The 17,102-nt window shown below is 48.9% G+C and overlaps 7 protein-coding genes; 4 read left to right on the forward strand and 3 right to left on the reverse strand.

Annotated features, from left to right (window-relative positions):
* Positions 1-455: 455 nt before the first annotated feature.
* On the reverse strand, positions 456-2,177 carry FFUJ_13340 (uncharacterized protein; the record flags this gene model as incomplete). XM_023576015.1 has 3 exons in its annotated part: positions 456-1,413; positions 1,466-1,721; positions 1,775-2,177. 3 exons carry the CDS (start codon positions 2,175-2,177, stop codon positions 456-458), a joined length of 1,617 nt encoding a protein of 538 aa, XP_023429233.1.
* A 727-nt stretch (positions 2,178-2,904) lies between these two features.
* On the forward strand, positions 2,905-3,845 carry FFUJ_13341 (uncharacterized protein; the record flags this gene model as incomplete). XM_023576016.1 has 2 exons in its annotated part: positions 2,905-3,163; positions 3,211-3,845. 2 exons carry the CDS (start codon positions 2,905-2,907, stop codon positions 3,843-3,845), a joined length of 894 nt encoding a protein of 297 aa, XP_023429234.1.
* A 147-nt stretch (positions 3,846-3,992) lies between these two features.
* Positions 3,993-5,170, reverse strand: FFUJ_13342 (uncharacterized protein; the record flags this gene model as incomplete). XM_023576017.1 has 2 exons in its annotated part: positions 3,993-4,360; positions 4,414-5,170. 2 exons carry the CDS (start codon positions 5,168-5,170, stop codon positions 3,993-3,995), a joined length of 1,125 nt encoding a protein of 374 aa, XP_023429235.1.
* Positions 5,171-6,433: 1,263 nt separating this feature from the next.
* FFUJ_13343 (related to integral membrane protein) lies at positions 6,434-7,880 on the forward strand (the record flags this gene model as incomplete). XM_023576019.1 has 4 exons in its annotated part: positions 6,434-6,658; positions 6,711-7,472; positions 7,522-7,563; positions 7,614-7,880. 4 exons carry the CDS (start codon positions 6,434-6,436, stop codon positions 7,878-7,880), a joined length of 1,296 nt encoding a protein of 431 aa, XP_023429236.1.
* Positions 7,881-9,414: 1,534 nt separating this feature from the next.
* On the forward strand, positions 9,415-10,953 carry FFUJ_13344 (uncharacterized protein; the record flags this gene model as incomplete). Its single annotated transcript, XM_023576020.1, has 1 exon — positions 9,415-10,953. The coding sequence occupies one exon, from the start codon at positions 9,415-9,417 to the stop codon at positions 10,951-10,953; it is 1,539 nt and encodes a 512-aa protein (XP_023429237.1).
* A 475-nt stretch (positions 10,954-11,428) lies between these two features.
* FFUJ_13345 (related to lethal(2) denticleless protein) lies at positions 11,429-13,697 on the reverse strand (the record flags this gene model as incomplete). XM_023576021.1 has 3 exons in its annotated part: positions 11,429-13,015; positions 13,064-13,165; positions 13,224-13,697. The coding sequence occupies 3 exons, from the start codon at positions 13,695-13,697 to the stop codon at positions 11,429-11,431; spliced, it is 2,163 nt and encodes a 720-aa protein (XP_023429238.1).
* Positions 13,698-15,047: 1,350 nt separating this feature from the next.
* FFUJ_13346 (related to glutamine amidotransferase) lies at positions 15,048-16,712 on the forward strand (the record flags this gene model as incomplete). XM_023576022.1 has 3 exons in its annotated part: positions 15,048-15,062; positions 15,335-16,079; positions 16,129-16,712. The coding sequence occupies 3 exons, from the start codon at positions 15,048-15,050 to the stop codon at positions 16,710-16,712; spliced, it is 1,344 nt and encodes a 447-aa protein (XP_023429628.1).
* Positions 16,713-17,102: the final 390 nt, after the last annotated feature.

The raw sequence follows: 17,102 nt of genomic DNA on the forward strand, positions 1-17,102 counted from the left end.
TTCCTACTATGTATAGGTGGCGAAAAGGTCGTGCCGCATTTGAGACTCGATTTTGGCAGCATCGGTCAGCACGCCGCAAAATAACGAGCATCTCGGATGAATAGAGTCCGTTAAAATAAGGAGACGGATCAAAATCCTTGTTGGGACGATCTCCTTTGCGAGTTCGGCTGACATTTATCATTTGCTGGCCGACTTACAAAAGTCCCTTGGCATGGCCTTATTCGGAAGGTAACTGATAGGCATATCGCAACTACTCCTAGGCATCTTATCTAACCGTATATCGGAAGAGTGTTATTCCTCACAAACTACAGCGCCACGAAGTATTATATAGCAGGAACAAACAAAAGCGTTCTATTTGGGTATCTTTCAGTTGAGATAGTAGATGAACAGGTTTCTTAAATCTAGCATATCCAGTCAATGTTGGGATTGTTGCTTGCCGCTCCTCCAACCTTCAACTACTGAAGTCGCAATGGATCATCCGGCATGTAGTCATCTTCTTCGTAGCCATCGCTGTCTGTTGGATCTTCTCTTGAGCGCTTCTTCGGTGGCTTAACGAAGAAAAGCGCAATCCAAGACAGAGAACAGAGGAACGAGATGTAAAACCAAGGCAAGCCGATCCAGACTCCTTTTCGCTTCAGTCCCTGGTCAAAGAACCAAGCCAAGACTGGTCCTCCAATAAATGACCCTATCACCTCAATCATACCTATCAAGGCATACAGTCGAGCAGTATACTCGGGCAGCACGTAGTGTGTGACTGTTGCGCGAGCCAGAGGGCTGTCCGCCGCGCCAAACGTCCCGATAAAGAGGCCAAAAAGGAACATGACAGCATTATGGCTGATACCTTGCCAAAATGCTGCAAAGGCGAGTATTCCGGTCGAGATTCGCGTCAAGAATAAATCCTTGCCAAATGCTGACATTCGAAATCGAGGGGACACCAGAATCTCCGATATCTTGGGCAACCCGGCGAGGATGATGAGGTTTAGAATTCCCAAAGGAGAGAGAATCAAGCTCACTTCAGCCATCTTCCATTTGAAATGCTTGCTGATATATTGGCCCAGGGTTGTAGTGTATGCCGTAAACCGTGCATTCGTCACAAAGAATGTCACCATGATCATGAGCACACTTGGATCCTTGAGCATGCTAACTGAATGCTTGAGATCTTTGATAGCGTGTGAAATATGCCCCTTGAACGTGGTTGGAGCACTTTTGCCCGCCTGAGCTTTCTGGTGCTTGAGGTTGATGGTCAAGGTTTCAGGAAGCAAGCAGAGGATGCCTATGATGATGGGAACAGTGGCAAAGACCAAGTAGACGGGAACCCAGGGCCCATACTTGTTCATCAGGATGCCTGCAATAATAGGCCCTGAAATACCTCCCAGAGTCGCACCAAACGTAAGCCACAAGAAATGCTTGGCTCTGGAAGTGATATTAGCATATGCCCGTAGAGAACGATTTTCTGTCCACTTACTTGTCTTCCTCTGAACTGACATCGGCTGCGATCGAATAGAGGGTAGAGAACATTACCGGAATGCCACCGCCGAATATCTGAAAGAAACCTCCCACGATCAAAAGATAGGGCTTTTCTCGAAGCTCTCCTTGGAACGCCTTCATGCTGAAGGGAGCAAAAAGAAAGCAAACGGCAATGCCAGACCATGCCAACATCACAGTTGGTTTACGGCCAATCTTGTCGGACATCATGCCATAAGGAAAGGCTACGACAAGACCTGGGAAATATTAGACACCGAACAATGGGCAAGTCATCCGTCTGGCCACTCACCAACAATAGAGGTGATGAGACTGTTCCAGCCATACAAGTATCCAAGCTGAGATTGCACCTCATCAACCTTGCACTTCATCTCATCAATGATGTCCGTAGAGGTATCCTGGTAGTGTATATGGCAAAACATATCCTCAATCAAACGCACAGTCGGCAAAAGCAACAACATTCCGCTCAAAACAACAGCAAATTTGATGACAGCGATCAAAAAGACAATTCTTTTCGGTGAGTGAACACCCCATCGCGAGAATCGGTAACTCGGAATCGGTTCTGAATGAGAATGTAGGCTCTCGCTATCGCTTACTGCATCATCTTCTAGCGGTTCGAGATCAAGCAGAGGCACATCCAGATGAGACTCCAGCTCCACGTCGTCGCTAGAAACGGGATGGTACTGAGGTGCCATATCGATAGGAAAGGTTAAGGAACGACTCAAAACAATGCCATCCGGCCTGGAAGAGGCCAAAGATGGCTGAGATTGGCTTTAAAAGAAAGGGAATTTGAGAAGACGTCAGAATAATCAAGGGAGGCTGAGCTAACTGGAAATTTGACTAGGCTATTTCAAGTATCAGATTCCCCCCAGATTTAGCGTCTTGGCTGACAGCCTCAGAGATTTCAGGGGTTGGAAAGCCATTGACGGCCCCTTGTTCTTGGTCGCTGAGCCTCTGTAGGGCTGTTTTTGTTGCGTGGCTTAGGTAGGCCTGGACCGTGCTGGTACGCGTATTATATCGGATTCTTCTTGTTACACAATTTGTTTCCGAGACGGAATTGGCTCCGTATTGTGCACTGATTTTAATGCTCTTTCTTATACACCAAGTCGTCACAGACAAGCACCAAGAATAGTCAGGGGCCCAACGAAGTTGTAAACGTCACATCTAAACTGGATATCAGTATTCCATCGGAAGGTATCATGAATTATGCCGCTTAAATAATGTCAGATGCCGTGATGCATAGAAACTCTATTTCGCAGGACCGCCAACTGCCGTTGCGGGGCCGTATCAAACCCCGCATCCGTGCCATCCGTCTCTCCGGATCCGGTCTGTCTCTTTTTAAGAATCAACGTCACCCGAAAAACAATAGTCTGTTACGAACAACCTAGGCTGTTTCAAACTCGGAGATCAAATATCCCAGCCATGTCTTCTCCTCTTCGTATTGGCTACGTGCCAGAGCACTTCTCAACTCCTCTCTATTTTGCTCAGAAGCACTTCGGTCTCGATGCGGAGCTGATTCCCTTCCCTTCAGGCACCGGTCACATGGTCACTGCTATTCGAGCTGGTGAGATCGATGTAGCTGTTGGGTTGACCGAGGGCTGGATTGCGGGTCTAGGCAAGGAGGGTGTTGAGGGTGATGGCGGATATCGTCTCGTTGGCACATATGTCGAGACACCTCTTTGTAAGTCTTCTTCGCCATCACGATGGTATAGTCACTAACATATACAGGCTGGGCTATCTCTACTGGTGCAAAGCGCCCTGAGATCACTTCTGTTGACTCCCTCAAGGGCGGCAAGATCGGTGTGTCACGCATTGGCTCAGGAAGTTACGTGATGGGCTTTGTCCTGGCCGATCAGCAAGGCTGGTTGACCCCCGGCGCTGCAGAGAAGCCCTTTTCCGATACAGTTGTTCTCAACAACTTTGAGAATCTCCGAAATGCCGTCAACAGCGGCGAGGCCGACTTCTTCATGTGGGAGCATTTCACCTCCAAGAAGTTCTATGACTCTGGTGAGATTCGTCGCGTTGGCGAGATCTACACTCCCTGGAGCAGCTGGAAGATCGTTGCTTCTACGAAGCTCACCCAGAATGGTCTAGACGCCCGTGTCAAAGACCTTTTTGGAAAGCTGGATCAGGGTATCAAGCACTTCAATGACAATCAAGAGGAAGCCGTCGCGTACATCTCAAGCAGCCTCGGATACACAGAACCTGACGCCCGAGAGTGGCTCAAGACTGTCCAATTCCCTAACAAGACTGAGGGTGTTCGGGCTGAGATTGTTCAGAACACAGTTTCCATCTTGAGAAAGGCGGGAGTTTTGGCTGAAGGCAAGGGCATGGAGCCCCAGGCCATGGTGTTCTCGTCATAAGCTGGCCTTAATGACCGATCAATTAGCAAAAGTTACGAACTAGCAACTCAAATTTATGGCTATTCGTCAATTCGATCTTTTGCTCCCGGCCTTACCATTTCGCCCTGGGCAATTTATCACCCAGTTTATCGACCAATCCTTATCTCCCTAACGCTCCTGTTCGGTACACATCCGTCGTAGGTGATCGTAAAGATGGGTTAACTGGTTGCAGTGCCTTCCAACAAGAGTCCTTTCTTCCATGTCCCTGATTACGTAAAGGAGATCGATGACGCGCTCTTTGTAAGCGTCAGCGCACAGCGGCCATAGATGCGCTGAAATGAGTTCCCGATGAAACTCGTCAGACGAAAGCGATCGACAGTACGAACATGCCGCAACTTTATAGTCTTGATAGGTTTTGAAGATCTTTTCGTTGAGAAGAATGCCTCCATCAAAATAGAGGAGTTGGTGGGAAAGAAGACGTAGCCCCTCGAAAATTACCTCGACATAAAACTCACGCTTTTCCAGCAAGGCCTTATCTGTTGCACAATCAGCTCAACATCCAATATACAAAAGAAAGAATATCGCTTACCAGTTAGTCTGAGGTCCTGTAACCTGGCCCAGTCCCTATCCTTGATGCAATCCCTTGCTTCCTCGGGCAACTCCCTCTTATAAGCTTTGCAGAAAAGGCATAAGTTGTCGAGGACTAATTGCATAGCGTCGTGAAGTCTTAGCTTTTCGGCGACAAGAGCCAGAAGTAGCCAGTCTCTCACCCGGTACAAGTACTTGGCCTTTCTTGCCATGTCAAAGATACACTTTGAGATGGCATCCCTGTGAAAAAATGGAGAGAATTTTGCTCCTTGAGTACCGACCATTTTTGGATCCATACCACAGCTGTAAGTGGCTTTCGGATGTCCCAACCAGGCATGAACTTCAAGGATGTAGAACAGAAGGCGAGGGCTGGAGTTTTCATAGTCCACCGCCTCCTTGCCGTGGACAATGTCCGAGACTATTCGGAGAGCTTCCTTAGCCCTCTCATTCTCGAAGTCCATGCCATTGGTGTCGGCCAACCTTTTGCGTCCACCCAGAAGTTTGAATTGGCGCCACGGAGGACATACTCTGTTCATACGATCTTCGTTGACGGGAAAGCTTAGGATCTCGTCTCCTTTCGGCACACAGAGCGTCGAGGTTCGCTTGTCTCTGTTCGATTGAGAGAGACGATGAGACACGCTGCCTGTGATACGAGGCCGGCCTCGGTTCGAGGTTGAAATTTCTTTCTCCGTCGGGGTTTCTTTATGATTTACCATTGCATTGGGGTTTTTGCGCTTTCTTGGTCTCCTGCGGGACATGATGCTTGAGGAGCAGGCGGTGGCTGCTCTTTTAACTCGTGCGACCGTTTAAACGCAAATCAACAAAGTTCAAGGATGAGTCCAAGAAATAAGCAGAAGGGATGCAGTAAACCGAACTACAGGCATAGGTATATCAGGAGATTGAACTTTCATTGGATGACTTGGAGTCGGCGCAGCTTGATAGTGTTGGAAATGACCAGGAGGCCAGTGAATCGATCTGGGCGTCCCGAGAAGATCAACCGGGAGCTTGGGTGTATTTGGGCAAGCACAACGGATGCATGCAGTTTCATGGCAAACATCGAGTTTGAAGTCTAAGAGGAGGCTTCTTGATTGGCCCTTCCGAGGTGAAAGAGGGAGAAATGATATACATCCGTCAGGTTATGTCGAGTTATCCTTGTTTGCTGTATCACCAACCTGTCAACACTTTCAAATAAGTACGGAGGGTACTTGAATGAAAATTTACCAAGTAATTGAGTTCAAGATCACAGAATTATGTATTTTAAATCTACTTCTAATCATTGGTCTTCGAACTTGGTCAATATGTCTACCTATTGCTAGTACTGTTGCTGGCTCCTTTCAAATCACCCTATACATTCCTTCACAAACACGCCGCATTCCCTATATATTTCACTGCCGTTGGTAGCAAAGAGCTTGGTCCTTTTGGTTTGTTGAAGAAATCGGTAGGCCGTCAAACCTTTCGCATCCGTATTTATCGGTGCTCGATTTTGTACACAAATGCTACCCTAATTGCGTTCACCAGTTCGGTATATCTTGAGCATGTCAGGAAACACTCTCTTGGAGGCCAGTATCTTGTATGCACTAGTTTAATATCGTTATCTAAGCCATCATATAAAATTAAAAGACTGAAAAAAATCTGACTTGGAGTCAACTCTATGTGATGTTGGTATAAGTGACATCAGAATAGGTTTTACTGGTGGGAATAAACCACTCCCGATACCGGCTCAAAAATAGAACCCTTATCTTAAACTTGCGAATGATTACCCCAAAATGTCACCAAGATCCCCGCTTCGATTAATTGCGTGCTCAAGACCCTGAAATCAATAACCGTCCGACATCCGCGACCATATTAATATTATCTCCCTCCCACATCTCAACACAACCATCGAAATACTCTCAAAGTCGGAGTGGTCGCTTGCGCTGACATCACCAACATCTTCGCTTATCGCGACTCGGGCCGAGACGCGCATAGTTGCGCGCATCCGGGGACTGATTTCGCATTGGAGATAAGAGATGGCACCGGCTATGTCGACTTTATCAGATGAAGGATCGCTTTCGCAAGAGCGACAGCATGTACAAGATGAGAGCGATGTGGCAGTACCTTCGAGCCCGCTACTAGAGCCGAGAGCAAAATCACCAGCTGGGTTGAGGGCGAAACTGGGCTTGGGCGGTGTTGCGAGAAGAACCCTTGGCTTTGCGCTGTTATTGCTGACGGTGTTCCTATGGACATTATACAACTTCATCGCCAGTGTACGACCATCAAAGCGGTAGCCTTCATGTTCAAGCTAACATTTGTCTTTAGTACATGTTCTCTGATCAAACCTACAACAAGCCTTTCTTCATCGTTTACCTCAACACCTCGATATTCGCCATCTCCTTAATACCCAAGTTCTTCAAATACCTACGGAAGCATGGAATCGGTGGAATGACACATGACGCGACGCAGTTATGGTCTGATTACAAGCATGGCAAAATAAATACGAAGTCACTCTATCAATCCGAGGACGAACAGGCAACCGAGCGCTTGATATCGCAAGGATACGGAAGCACCGAAACCGCAACCTCCGAAGAGAAGCTGACATTCAAAGAGACTGCCGTTTTGAGCTTCGAGTTCTGCATGCTATGGTTCTCAGCGAACTACTTTGCGTCAGCTTGTCTCGAATACACAAGCGTCGCGAGCGTTACGATCCTGACATCCACGAGTAGTGTCTGGACTCTTATCTTCTGTTCCCTATTCGGAATCGAGCGGTTCTCAACGGCCAAGATCTTGGGTGTAGGAGCTTCCCTAGCAGGAGTGATTCTTATCTCCACTGTGGATTTGTCCGGCAAAAGCGATGAGGATAGAGGGTCGTTCCCGCACAAGTCACCTACGCAAATCGCGGTTGGAGATTCGATGGCGCTTCTGAGTGCCGTGATTTATGGTCTTTATGTGACTGTGATGAAGCGCAAGGTCCCGAACGAGGACAAGGTCGATATGCAGCTTTTCTTCGGACTTGTTGGTGTCTTCAACGTGGTTCTCCTTTGGCCCATCTTCTTCATCTTGCATTGGACAGGCTTGGAGCCGGTGAGTTTTGTTCCGCGACGTGATGTGGCTATGTGCTAACCGTGACCAGTTTGAACTCCCACCTAGTAGCACACTTTGGGGCATCATTATTGTGAGTTTCTGTGGTTCCGCCAAGGTATCAGAAAACTAACACACGACTAGTTCAATGCGGTGTCTTCCTTCATCAGCGATATTTCGTGGGCTCTCGCTCTGCTCATGACGACACCCCTTGTGGTGACAGTTGGCCTATCTCTCACAATACCCTTGTCTTTGATTGGCGAGATCTTGCAGTATCAGCAATATTCGAGTTTTACCTATTGGGTTGGTGCTGCAGTTGTTTTTGTTTCATTTATTGTGGTCAGCCGAGAGAGCAACGATGGGGAGGAACCCAAAAGGGACGACGACTTGGAGAGATCGGTGGGAGTTTAAGTGTACGGGTCATGAAGATAACGACATGCATGAGCTTACGGAATTTTGAGGCGTTTGGGTTGCTTTCAACAGCAAGTTACGGGACAGCAGGGACAAGTTATGCACAGGATGCAAGGCGTTTCAACCGCAAGATACGGCTAGATGAACAGTTCAGTCATGGACATAAGGAGTTAAGGACTCAAATTAGAATATTAGATTTCCCGATCTAGAAATTTGCAGGAAATAAGTCTTGATCGTGCAGGGTCTTGAGGGTCCTGTGGTTCTGGACCTTCTAGACCCTGAACCTCTCAGTTATACTCTCGATCTTGGGCCATCTACGATGATCTGTGAAGATCGAATCGAAAGTTTGGGCGGGACCATGCGTCTCGGGACCAGGGTTCGGATCGGGGAGGGGTTTGAGGCAGCCGGGTCCCAGGGTGAGACGGCCAATTGTACTGCATTTTGTGAAGGATGTCACTTAGATATGGAAGCTGTGGAAAATCGTATCATGTCTGGTAATGGCTGATGTTTTCGTCTAGGTGATTCTTTACTTTTGCGATGCTTGACAGCTCAGCAGTACTCGTAATAGTATACGTGGACATATTTGCTTCTTTGAAGCTGAAAGACTCTGATTACTGTAATCAAAACTCATATCGACTAGATCTTTGGTAAATCTCATCTGCCTTGATTCTCGTGTCCTCTATGCTCAAACGATAGAATGCTTGTCCTGGCCCGGAGCAGCTCCGTAAAACATTCTTCCCTGCGCGACCCAGAGCTCCGGAGCGTTTTGGCGTTAGATCCCTGTTTCCAGCGGGTCCATTACCGATGACACGCCAAAATCCCGATCATGACTTGACGTGTCCAAGTGGGGGAGCTTCTTTTTTCAGTAGCACTCCGTATCATGGGCCCTTGTCATGAGGGGGATCTACAGTGGTGCCCTTGTTCCTGATGTGGCGTTGGCGGGAATCAGAGGAGTGCGGCGTTTTGCATCATGCTTGATTTGATTCTCCATGCGTGAATCGATGTGTGGCTTGATAAGCAGCCCACAGTAGATGATGGCTTTAGCACTTAGAGACAGCTTTTCAGAATCATAGGGGACGGTGAATAGGCACTGCTTGACACTCGAATTTTAAAGGCTCTGAATCATCCCGTCCCCTTGTCATAAAAATAAATCTTCTGAGGAAGGCATGGCATCATACCTGCTCCTGCTCCGCTTGTAATATCGTTCATGTTGCCTCCTTCATCTCCATTTGCAGGGTCCTCTTCCATCTCGACCCAGGCCAGACTCCTCCTCCTTCATAACCCATTCACTTTGCCTAACCTGAACTGACCGATTTCCGGTGTGGCCCTAGTCCTCATCATCTTGTCTTCCTCACTCTTCATTTGGAATATTTTCTGTCCCTACCTCAACCTTTCTTGACAATCAAGTACTGGTACTACTGTTTTCGTCGCCCATCAATAACCTAAAGCTCTACCTGCAAATAAAACCAGTCCTCCCGTCTACTTGAAATCCAGGCCTGACGGGGGCTAAGCAACCCAGTCAACTCCAACGGAGATGGCTTCGCCTCAAGCCGACGTCTCACAACATCCTCAGCCTCAACCTGCGTCCGACTCTCAACCGCAACCGCAACCGCAACCCGAACCTCAACACCGCCAACATGACCTCTCCTTAGCTGAGTCTGTCGCCATCGCTACAAGATCGGTGCACGCAAAGCTTAACAAACTTATTATCGCCCGGCTACCGCTTGCGTTGCCTCCTCTTGCTACCGATTCTTCTGCTTATATCACTGGCCTACTCCACATCACACCTATTTATGTGGCCTTCGAGACGGTGTGGCGTGACATCCTCGAGTCGGGCTTGCCTGTAGATTTGCCCGGGGAGGATGACGAGACCTGTGAGCCGGAAACTTCACCAAACTCGTCAGAAACTGCATTCCCAGCTTCCGATCTTCACGAGTTGTCGAGCTGCAGCAGGATGCAATCGATACTTCAACAAATGTATCTTCCGGGATTAATGCGTTCAGATCGTCTCAAGGACGACATTGCCAATTTGGCAGGGTGGTCCAACGATACCATTGAAGAGCAGTTACGGCTTGTCGAAGAAAATGGTCGATTGGGGGAATTCATACAGCACATCAAAAGAACCGTTCAACATAGGCCTCATGTGCTGATGGCTTATTCCTATATCTTGTTCATGGCGCTCTTTGCTGGTGGCCGTTTTATCAGAGCTACACTCGAATCAGCTGGAGACGATTTTTGGGACCGGTTACCTTCGCCAGTTCAGCCGAACCGTCTTCCCTGTGAAGAGAGGTCAAGGCCAACTAAGCGTGCAAGTGGCCTGCCCGACGAAGAGATCCCAGTAGACGACTTCCACTGCCATGCGACTCACACGATGCCTCTCCGATTTTTCCACTTCCAGACTCCTGAGGACGGGGAAGATTTGAAACGGGAATTTAAGCGACGACTCGCCAGCATGGAGGGTCAACTCACAGCACGCGAGAAGCAGGATATCGTTCAAGAGTCGATTTGCATTTTCGACAACATGACACTTTTGGTTCAGCAGCTCGACATGGTCTGTGATGACCCAGCGCACAAAGAAAGTGGCGGCAGTACAACCTCGTCACTACTTGACTTGGTCGATCAACTGCACCCGTTTCGCTCTCGTCTCAGGGATAGTGTTTCTATCGCAAGAGACAGAATCCAGCGATCTACAAAGCTTGCACCAAGCGGCACTAAATTAGTCTGGAAGATCTGGAACTACAGTACAACCGCATCGACAGTGGAGCCAGAGAGTGGGAATAAGCTCCCGATCGGCCATCCTGGTCTCTCCAAGGATGATGCTGCAGCCATTGAACTCTGCCCAGCGTTTTCCAAGTCTGTGAGATTCGACAAGACCTTGCCGCGACCAATGCGCCCGCCCGCCAGAAGAAACACAACCGAGCACGAGCTGAAAGATTGTCTTCAAGTTGCGTCCAAGAAGCTTGATAGTATGAGCCTCTTCAACTGGTTGATAGTATTGACCGTTGGTGTTATTCTGCTGGGAGCATTGTGCTCTGCTAGGCGTGGCCGCGAAGTAATGATTATTGAAGCATGAGAGGAAAAGCTGTTTCAGACAGCGATTGCATTTTGTTTGGCGTTTTAAGGGGTTGAAGGATTCCGGATAACCCTCATTGGGGGCAAGCACGTCTATACCTGGAGTTGGTTGCATTTTTATACCTAGAGCACACGCACACGATTGTACTCGATACCCGTTCACGGCCTTTCAGCGTTCTAGAAAGAAACGATTACGACACTAGATTCAGAGGTAGCTAGTTTACGTCACAAATACCTAAACGGTATATCCTTGAACAAGATTATACTGTAATTCCAATTCGTCGATGCTATCTTTTTAAACTATCATTCCTCGTGAATGCCATCTGCAAATGACCTTTGTGAATCCGCTTACGTGCTTGAGTCTCTGTTGAGGGCTCTGCTGACTAACATACATGTTTGAAACGCCCATGTTGGCTGAAGGGTATCGTGTAATATCAAAGAAACGCCATGCGCTACTGCAACATGCTATCAACTCGTTACTCATCATCTTCATCATCCCAGTCACTACCCACATCAGCCCAGCCCGCCATGTATCGCTCACCACCAAAATCTCCAATTTGTCTCAAGTACCGAGCCCGGCCTTCGTCCTCCTGCCACTGACGTACGATAGAATCGTCAGACGCGCTGACTAATTTGCCATCGTAACTCCAGCTGACGTTTGAAACTTCGCGTTGATGGCCATGGACAAGAGCTGTGCCATTGCGGAAGATGGGGATTGTGGAGGAGGTGGGTTCAGCGCCTGCGGCAGATGAGAACGAGCGTGAGGGTGTAAGTGCAGATCCAGGTGGATCAAGGAGGTGAGCGCGCTGGGCACAAGCAGATCGAAGATACCGCTCGTCTGTGGGGAAGAGCACGACCGAAGACTCAGAGCTACCCACTGCAAGGAGGTCGGATGAGTGGGAGAGGCCCTTGGGTCTTATTCTGCACTTGACAAAAAATGTTCGTGCTGCGAAAGAGTCATGCTTGAAACCATAAAGAGGCCCTAGGCCTTGGGCTTCGATGGGTCTCCTCTTAGTGGCAAGGTCTTTGAGCTCAGGAGCGTGGCCAAGCATGAGATGAGCCATGGAGTAAGCGTAGATGGTATTATCTTTGCACACTGCGTACATACGGGCGGCATCACTGCTGAGAGACAGAGAGGTGATACCATACGAACGCCAGGCGTGGTTGGAGGGCACGGCGGTAGCTGAGAGAGGCGTGCTCTTTTCTTGGTGACGACGGTTGATATACCGAAGATCCCAGAGCTTGACAACAGCTTCAGCCTCAGAAGCCGAGAGTAAAAGGTGTTCACGACCAGCAGGAAGCCATTGGATTGCAGTAACAGAAGCAGGAGAGGTCTTACCATGGGCAGTACGCTCATGGGTGTTGTCAAGAGTGTTCACGGTCGAGGCCTGGAATGGTCTGATGGTCTCATCTCGAACAGCAACGGTTCGACGACCTGTCTCGCTGCTACTGATTGTTGAGAAACTTCTCACATGAGAATGAGGGCACCTCAAATCCCAGAGTCGAATTCGACCAGCCTTGTCTGATGTTGTCAATACATTGCCAGTGGATTGGCCTTTCTGCCAAGCAATCTGCCGAGTCGAGTTATAATGGCCATCTGCGAGTCTGGCAGCAATAGACTTGGTCGTAACATCCATGACCAGAGCTGCGTCACCAGCTGTAGTCGCAAGACGCATATCATCTTGGGAAAAGTCCATATCCCAGATGGCATTGTCATGAACAGAGTGAACGCCTAAGTCCTTTTCCTCGTTGGGATCATCGTTTGGAGAAGTGTCGAAGAACCTAACACAACCTTCTTCATCACCGACAGCCGTCACGGGGGCATTGTGAGTGCTTGTAAGGCAGAAGGGGATGGTGCGGCCGCCACTAGGAGTTAGACATTCATAAGAATCGATACAGCGGCTGTGAAACCTTGCAGTCTCGGTTCGAGGGTCGCATGCTGGAGTGTGAAGATATGTCTGGCCGGTTGAATATCCAAGTCCATGCTCACGGTTGAGTAATTGTGATGCAACGCCCCTATCGCCGAATTTTCGGATTGGTCTAGGTGCGTAGTTGGCTAGCTCCTAGTGATGATGTCAGTGACTCCAAGGACCCTGGAGATAATAACATACGTTATCAGGTTGAGGTTCCTCGGTGATGCTGGGTGTATCAACGAGAAAGGGTGACTTTTTAGGAGTTCGAGCAACTCCACGGCTGGTCTTGAAGAAATTGCTCTGATGTGGTGTAAGTAGAGGAGATCGCGTGAGCAATTTCAGACCAAGCCGAACTTACCAGGGTAGCTCTTCTATAGCTATCAAGACTCTCCAGACTAATTTGACTTTCTGACACTTGGGTTTCATTATCATAGCCGGGAAGTGTGTTGCTTGAGGTAGAGGTAGTTGTGGTGGCACGGAATCGAAGTGGTGGCATATCATCCAAGTTCAATGTTGGCCTCTTGAAGACAGCCTCATCACCCGAAGCCTCGGCCTGAAGCTTCCTCTTCCGTGATTCATCCTGGAATCTATCACTTGGAGAAGAAGGTAGAATAGGATCACTATGAAAAAGAGATTGGGGGGAAATGGGCTGCTGGTTAGTATCAAACTCGTCCAAGCTCCCAAGAGCAGTTCTAAACTTTGGCAACGGCTGAGTCTGAAACTGTCTTGGTTGCCAGAAACGATTAAAGCGGCGAGGCGTTATCGAGGGCGTCCCTTTTGGTCGTGACGATGATGCAGGCGTTGGAAGAGTATCTGGGCCATCGGAGGACATGGCAGGCAACGATTGCCCTGTTGAAGCCGCGAGAGGCTGGGCTGGGCTGGGCTGGGGAGTCGAGTCTGACGATATATGCTGGCCAAGAGGTCACAGTTCACGGGTTGATGAGACGAATTCTTGCAGAGACACAGATCAGAACATGTCGAAAATTGAATATGGTGGAAAGAAGAGACTCCAATTGCAGAATTAGTTTGGTTGCCAGAGGAGCCAAAAGGCCGGGCTGGGATGGGGTTGAAGCGAGACGAGAGTGGACCATGCCAATGTCATAGGCCAAAGACGCGGTCGCGAAACCGCGGAGCGTGTAAATGGGCGATGTTCTCGCGTAAAATGGCTGTTCCCAGCAGCCCCACAGTTGGAGAAGACGTCAGTGCAACTAGGTACTAAGCCGACGTCAACTGTGGCTCAAAGCTCTCTAGGTGCCTTAGCTGCAAGGGTCAACGATGCGGATGTGGCGACTCCCGCTTTTGGCGGTCGCTGCAGGACTGTGTTTTCTCCTTCCCCCTGAATATGATATCTCTTGAATGATCATTTTAAACCAAGACAAGTCATGAATCACGGCTTCGCAGGGGGTCGTTGACGTGATGAGCAGCAATTGAGTCATAACGAGAGTTGAAGCGAAAACGGGCAATAAATAATCGAGTTGTTGAGTCACGCTTTGAACGGGACTTGGAAGGCAGTTAAACTGACGAGAGCCGTGATATTCTCCACTACCAGCGGGCCATTCCCCGGAATTTCGAACTCATATGCAAGGATAGAAACAGTCTCGTCAATGATGCCATTGGCGATTACTGCAGGTACCTTGATACTTTCTCCTATAAGAACATGTATTTTGGGTACATTCCTTACATATGCGTGATACCTACTACCACCGCATATGACAACTCCTCAGCCCCAATAGCTTTCATGCAGTATCGTAGCCATCTCACATTGGCCCTGTCAGTCAAATCCTCAAATCCTTTAATCCTTTTAAAGTGCCCCTATTTCCACACATTCCCATTGGTCGTTTCCCCCCTCCCTCTCAGCCTTGTCTTTTACCTTTAACGTGAGGTGGGCTTGTCTCCCGCCAAAGCCGATGGCCCGTTCACCGATAGCCACTCCTGGCATCCACTGGAAGAAGCAACGCAACCCTTGAGAGTTCCAAGGCCAATGGTGTCATCCCTCACCATAATCACTCTCTCACAATCACTGTCCTCCCGTCTCCGTAATACGCAATCCCTTATTTTTCTCCAGACATTTTTGTTCCTGCACCTCTCTCTTATTATTCTTTCTCGCACCTGTCCTCCCTCTTGACCTATCTGTTATTTTTGCTCCGGACCAGATTGATTTCTTTGCGCACAAGGTCAAACCATGTGCCGTTTTCTGGTGAGTCCCCTATAATCAAGATCCCTTATCTATACCTCCGAAGCCGGCTTCTTGGTCGTACGCAGAACACAACACTGACACCCGTAACTCTTTCAGGTCTACAAAGGAAGTGACGAGATTCTTCTATCAAAGCTGATTCTCGATCCTACTCATTCTATTCTTAAGCAATCATTTGATTCTCGGTTGCGTCTCGTGGGTCAACCTCTATCAATTTCTTTGACCGACAATCAAAGAAACGTCACATCATAACTGACACATATAACCATCTACAGGATACGAGACGAGGTCAGAACAACGCAGATGGCTTCGGCATAGGCTTCTACACCGACCCTAAGCTTGGGTCAGCGCCTTGCCTTTTCACATCGACCATTCCCGCTTGGAATTGCACCAATCTGCAGCGAATCGCTTCAAAGACCGCCTCCCGCCTAATCTTTGGCCATGTTCGTGCCACGACCGAAGGTTCCCTAAGCGAAGACAACTGCCACCCTTTCACACACGGTAGTCTGATGTGGATGCACAATGGCGGTCTGGGTGGATGGAAATACATCAAGCGTCGCCTGGGCGAGCGTCTTGCTGACAAGTGGTACCTGGGCGTCAAAGGTGGAACGGATAGCGAGTGGGCATTTGCCCTCTTTCTCGATACCCTTGAGCGACTTGGCCACGACCCAAGCGCTTGCCCCGAAACTGGCTTTGGTCCGACTATTCTTCGAGAGGCTATGAAGCGCACGATCGCGCAAATCAACGAGATGACAGATGCGATCCCCGAAAGCATACTGCAGAATGAGGATGTCGATACCAGAAGCTTGCTGAACTTTGCTGTCACCGATGGTCACAGCGTGATCTGCACTCGGTACATCAGCAGTTCCAAGGATGAGGCGGCGAGCTTGTACTATTCTTCCGGGACCCAATGGACAACACGAACACAATCTGCAAGTGACAAGCAATATCAGATGGAACGCAAGGATAGGGGCGCTGACATTGTACTTGTTGCAAGCGAGCCCCTGACATTTGAGAGAGGTATGCAAAATGGTCTGGGTATTGAAGAGGAGGGGCTGACTTGAAGCAGAGAATTGGGTCAACGTACCAACAAATTCCATCTTGACAATCCACAGACAGACCGTGATGGTGCATCCGATAATCGACAAGTACTACGAGCGTGACCCTCACCACGTTCGCTCTAGTGCATTTGTCCAGGCCAAGGGACTTACATCAAACGAGAAGAACCGAAGTGACGTTGCTAGTCCTGCGGGAGTTGATCGGCAGCAACAGGAGCTTGAGGGCTACCGCAAGATGATGACAGGCACTCTCAACTTTGGCCCTCCCAGGAGCCTCAGTCCCGATATGTGCCGTCAAACCAGAAAGGTAGCCCCTGTGTGTGAGTCGATACCCGTGCCTCAACCACAAGCACCGCCTCCGCCTGCACAGGCAACCACTCCAACTGAACAAGGCAACAAACCAGCCCCAGCGCAGGGAAACATCAAAGTTAAGAGACGATCTGTCCAGCTGCTGGATGGCAACCAAGGCCAAAGTTCAAACGATTACGATCAAATCTCGGATACCGAAGAGCCAACGAGGGCAGATGTGCATAACCCTAGGAAGCTTTCGCGGTATTTCCCTGAACTGACGCTCGCATCGCATGCGGGGTCCTAGAAGGACGGGGAGGAGAAGGCTGGGAAACAGGGCGAGGTAATCTGGGGAAATGACATGATAGAAGGGGCCAAAGGGGTGCGAGATTTGGTTTGAGTTTATTTTACGGCCGTGTGTGCTTGGGCATCGCACCGAATATCTCGGCGCTTGTGGCATGGTGTTGAGGTGTGAATTTCATTCAATATGGTGTATTCTACCTAGATTGGCATTTCGGAATGGTTTTTTGTGTTTCATGAATACCCTCGTATCGGAATCACCATATCGAGCCGTAAGAGCCAAATGGGAATCAAAGTTTACTGTACGACGACGTCTCTATGCTTAAAGGACTCGATTAACATGGTGACAGATGCGTTTAAATTCTAGGCAACGATGGCTTTTGCCGCCTCTTTGTCA

Source organism: Fusarium fujikuroi, chromosome FFUJ_chr04, assembly GCF_900079805.1.
Source record: "Fusarium fujikuroi IMI 58289 draft genome, chromosome FFUJ_chr04".
Classification (NCBI taxonomy): domain Eukaryota; kingdom Fungi; phylum Ascomycota; class Sordariomycetes; order Hypocreales; family Nectriaceae; genus Fusarium; species Fusarium fujikuroi.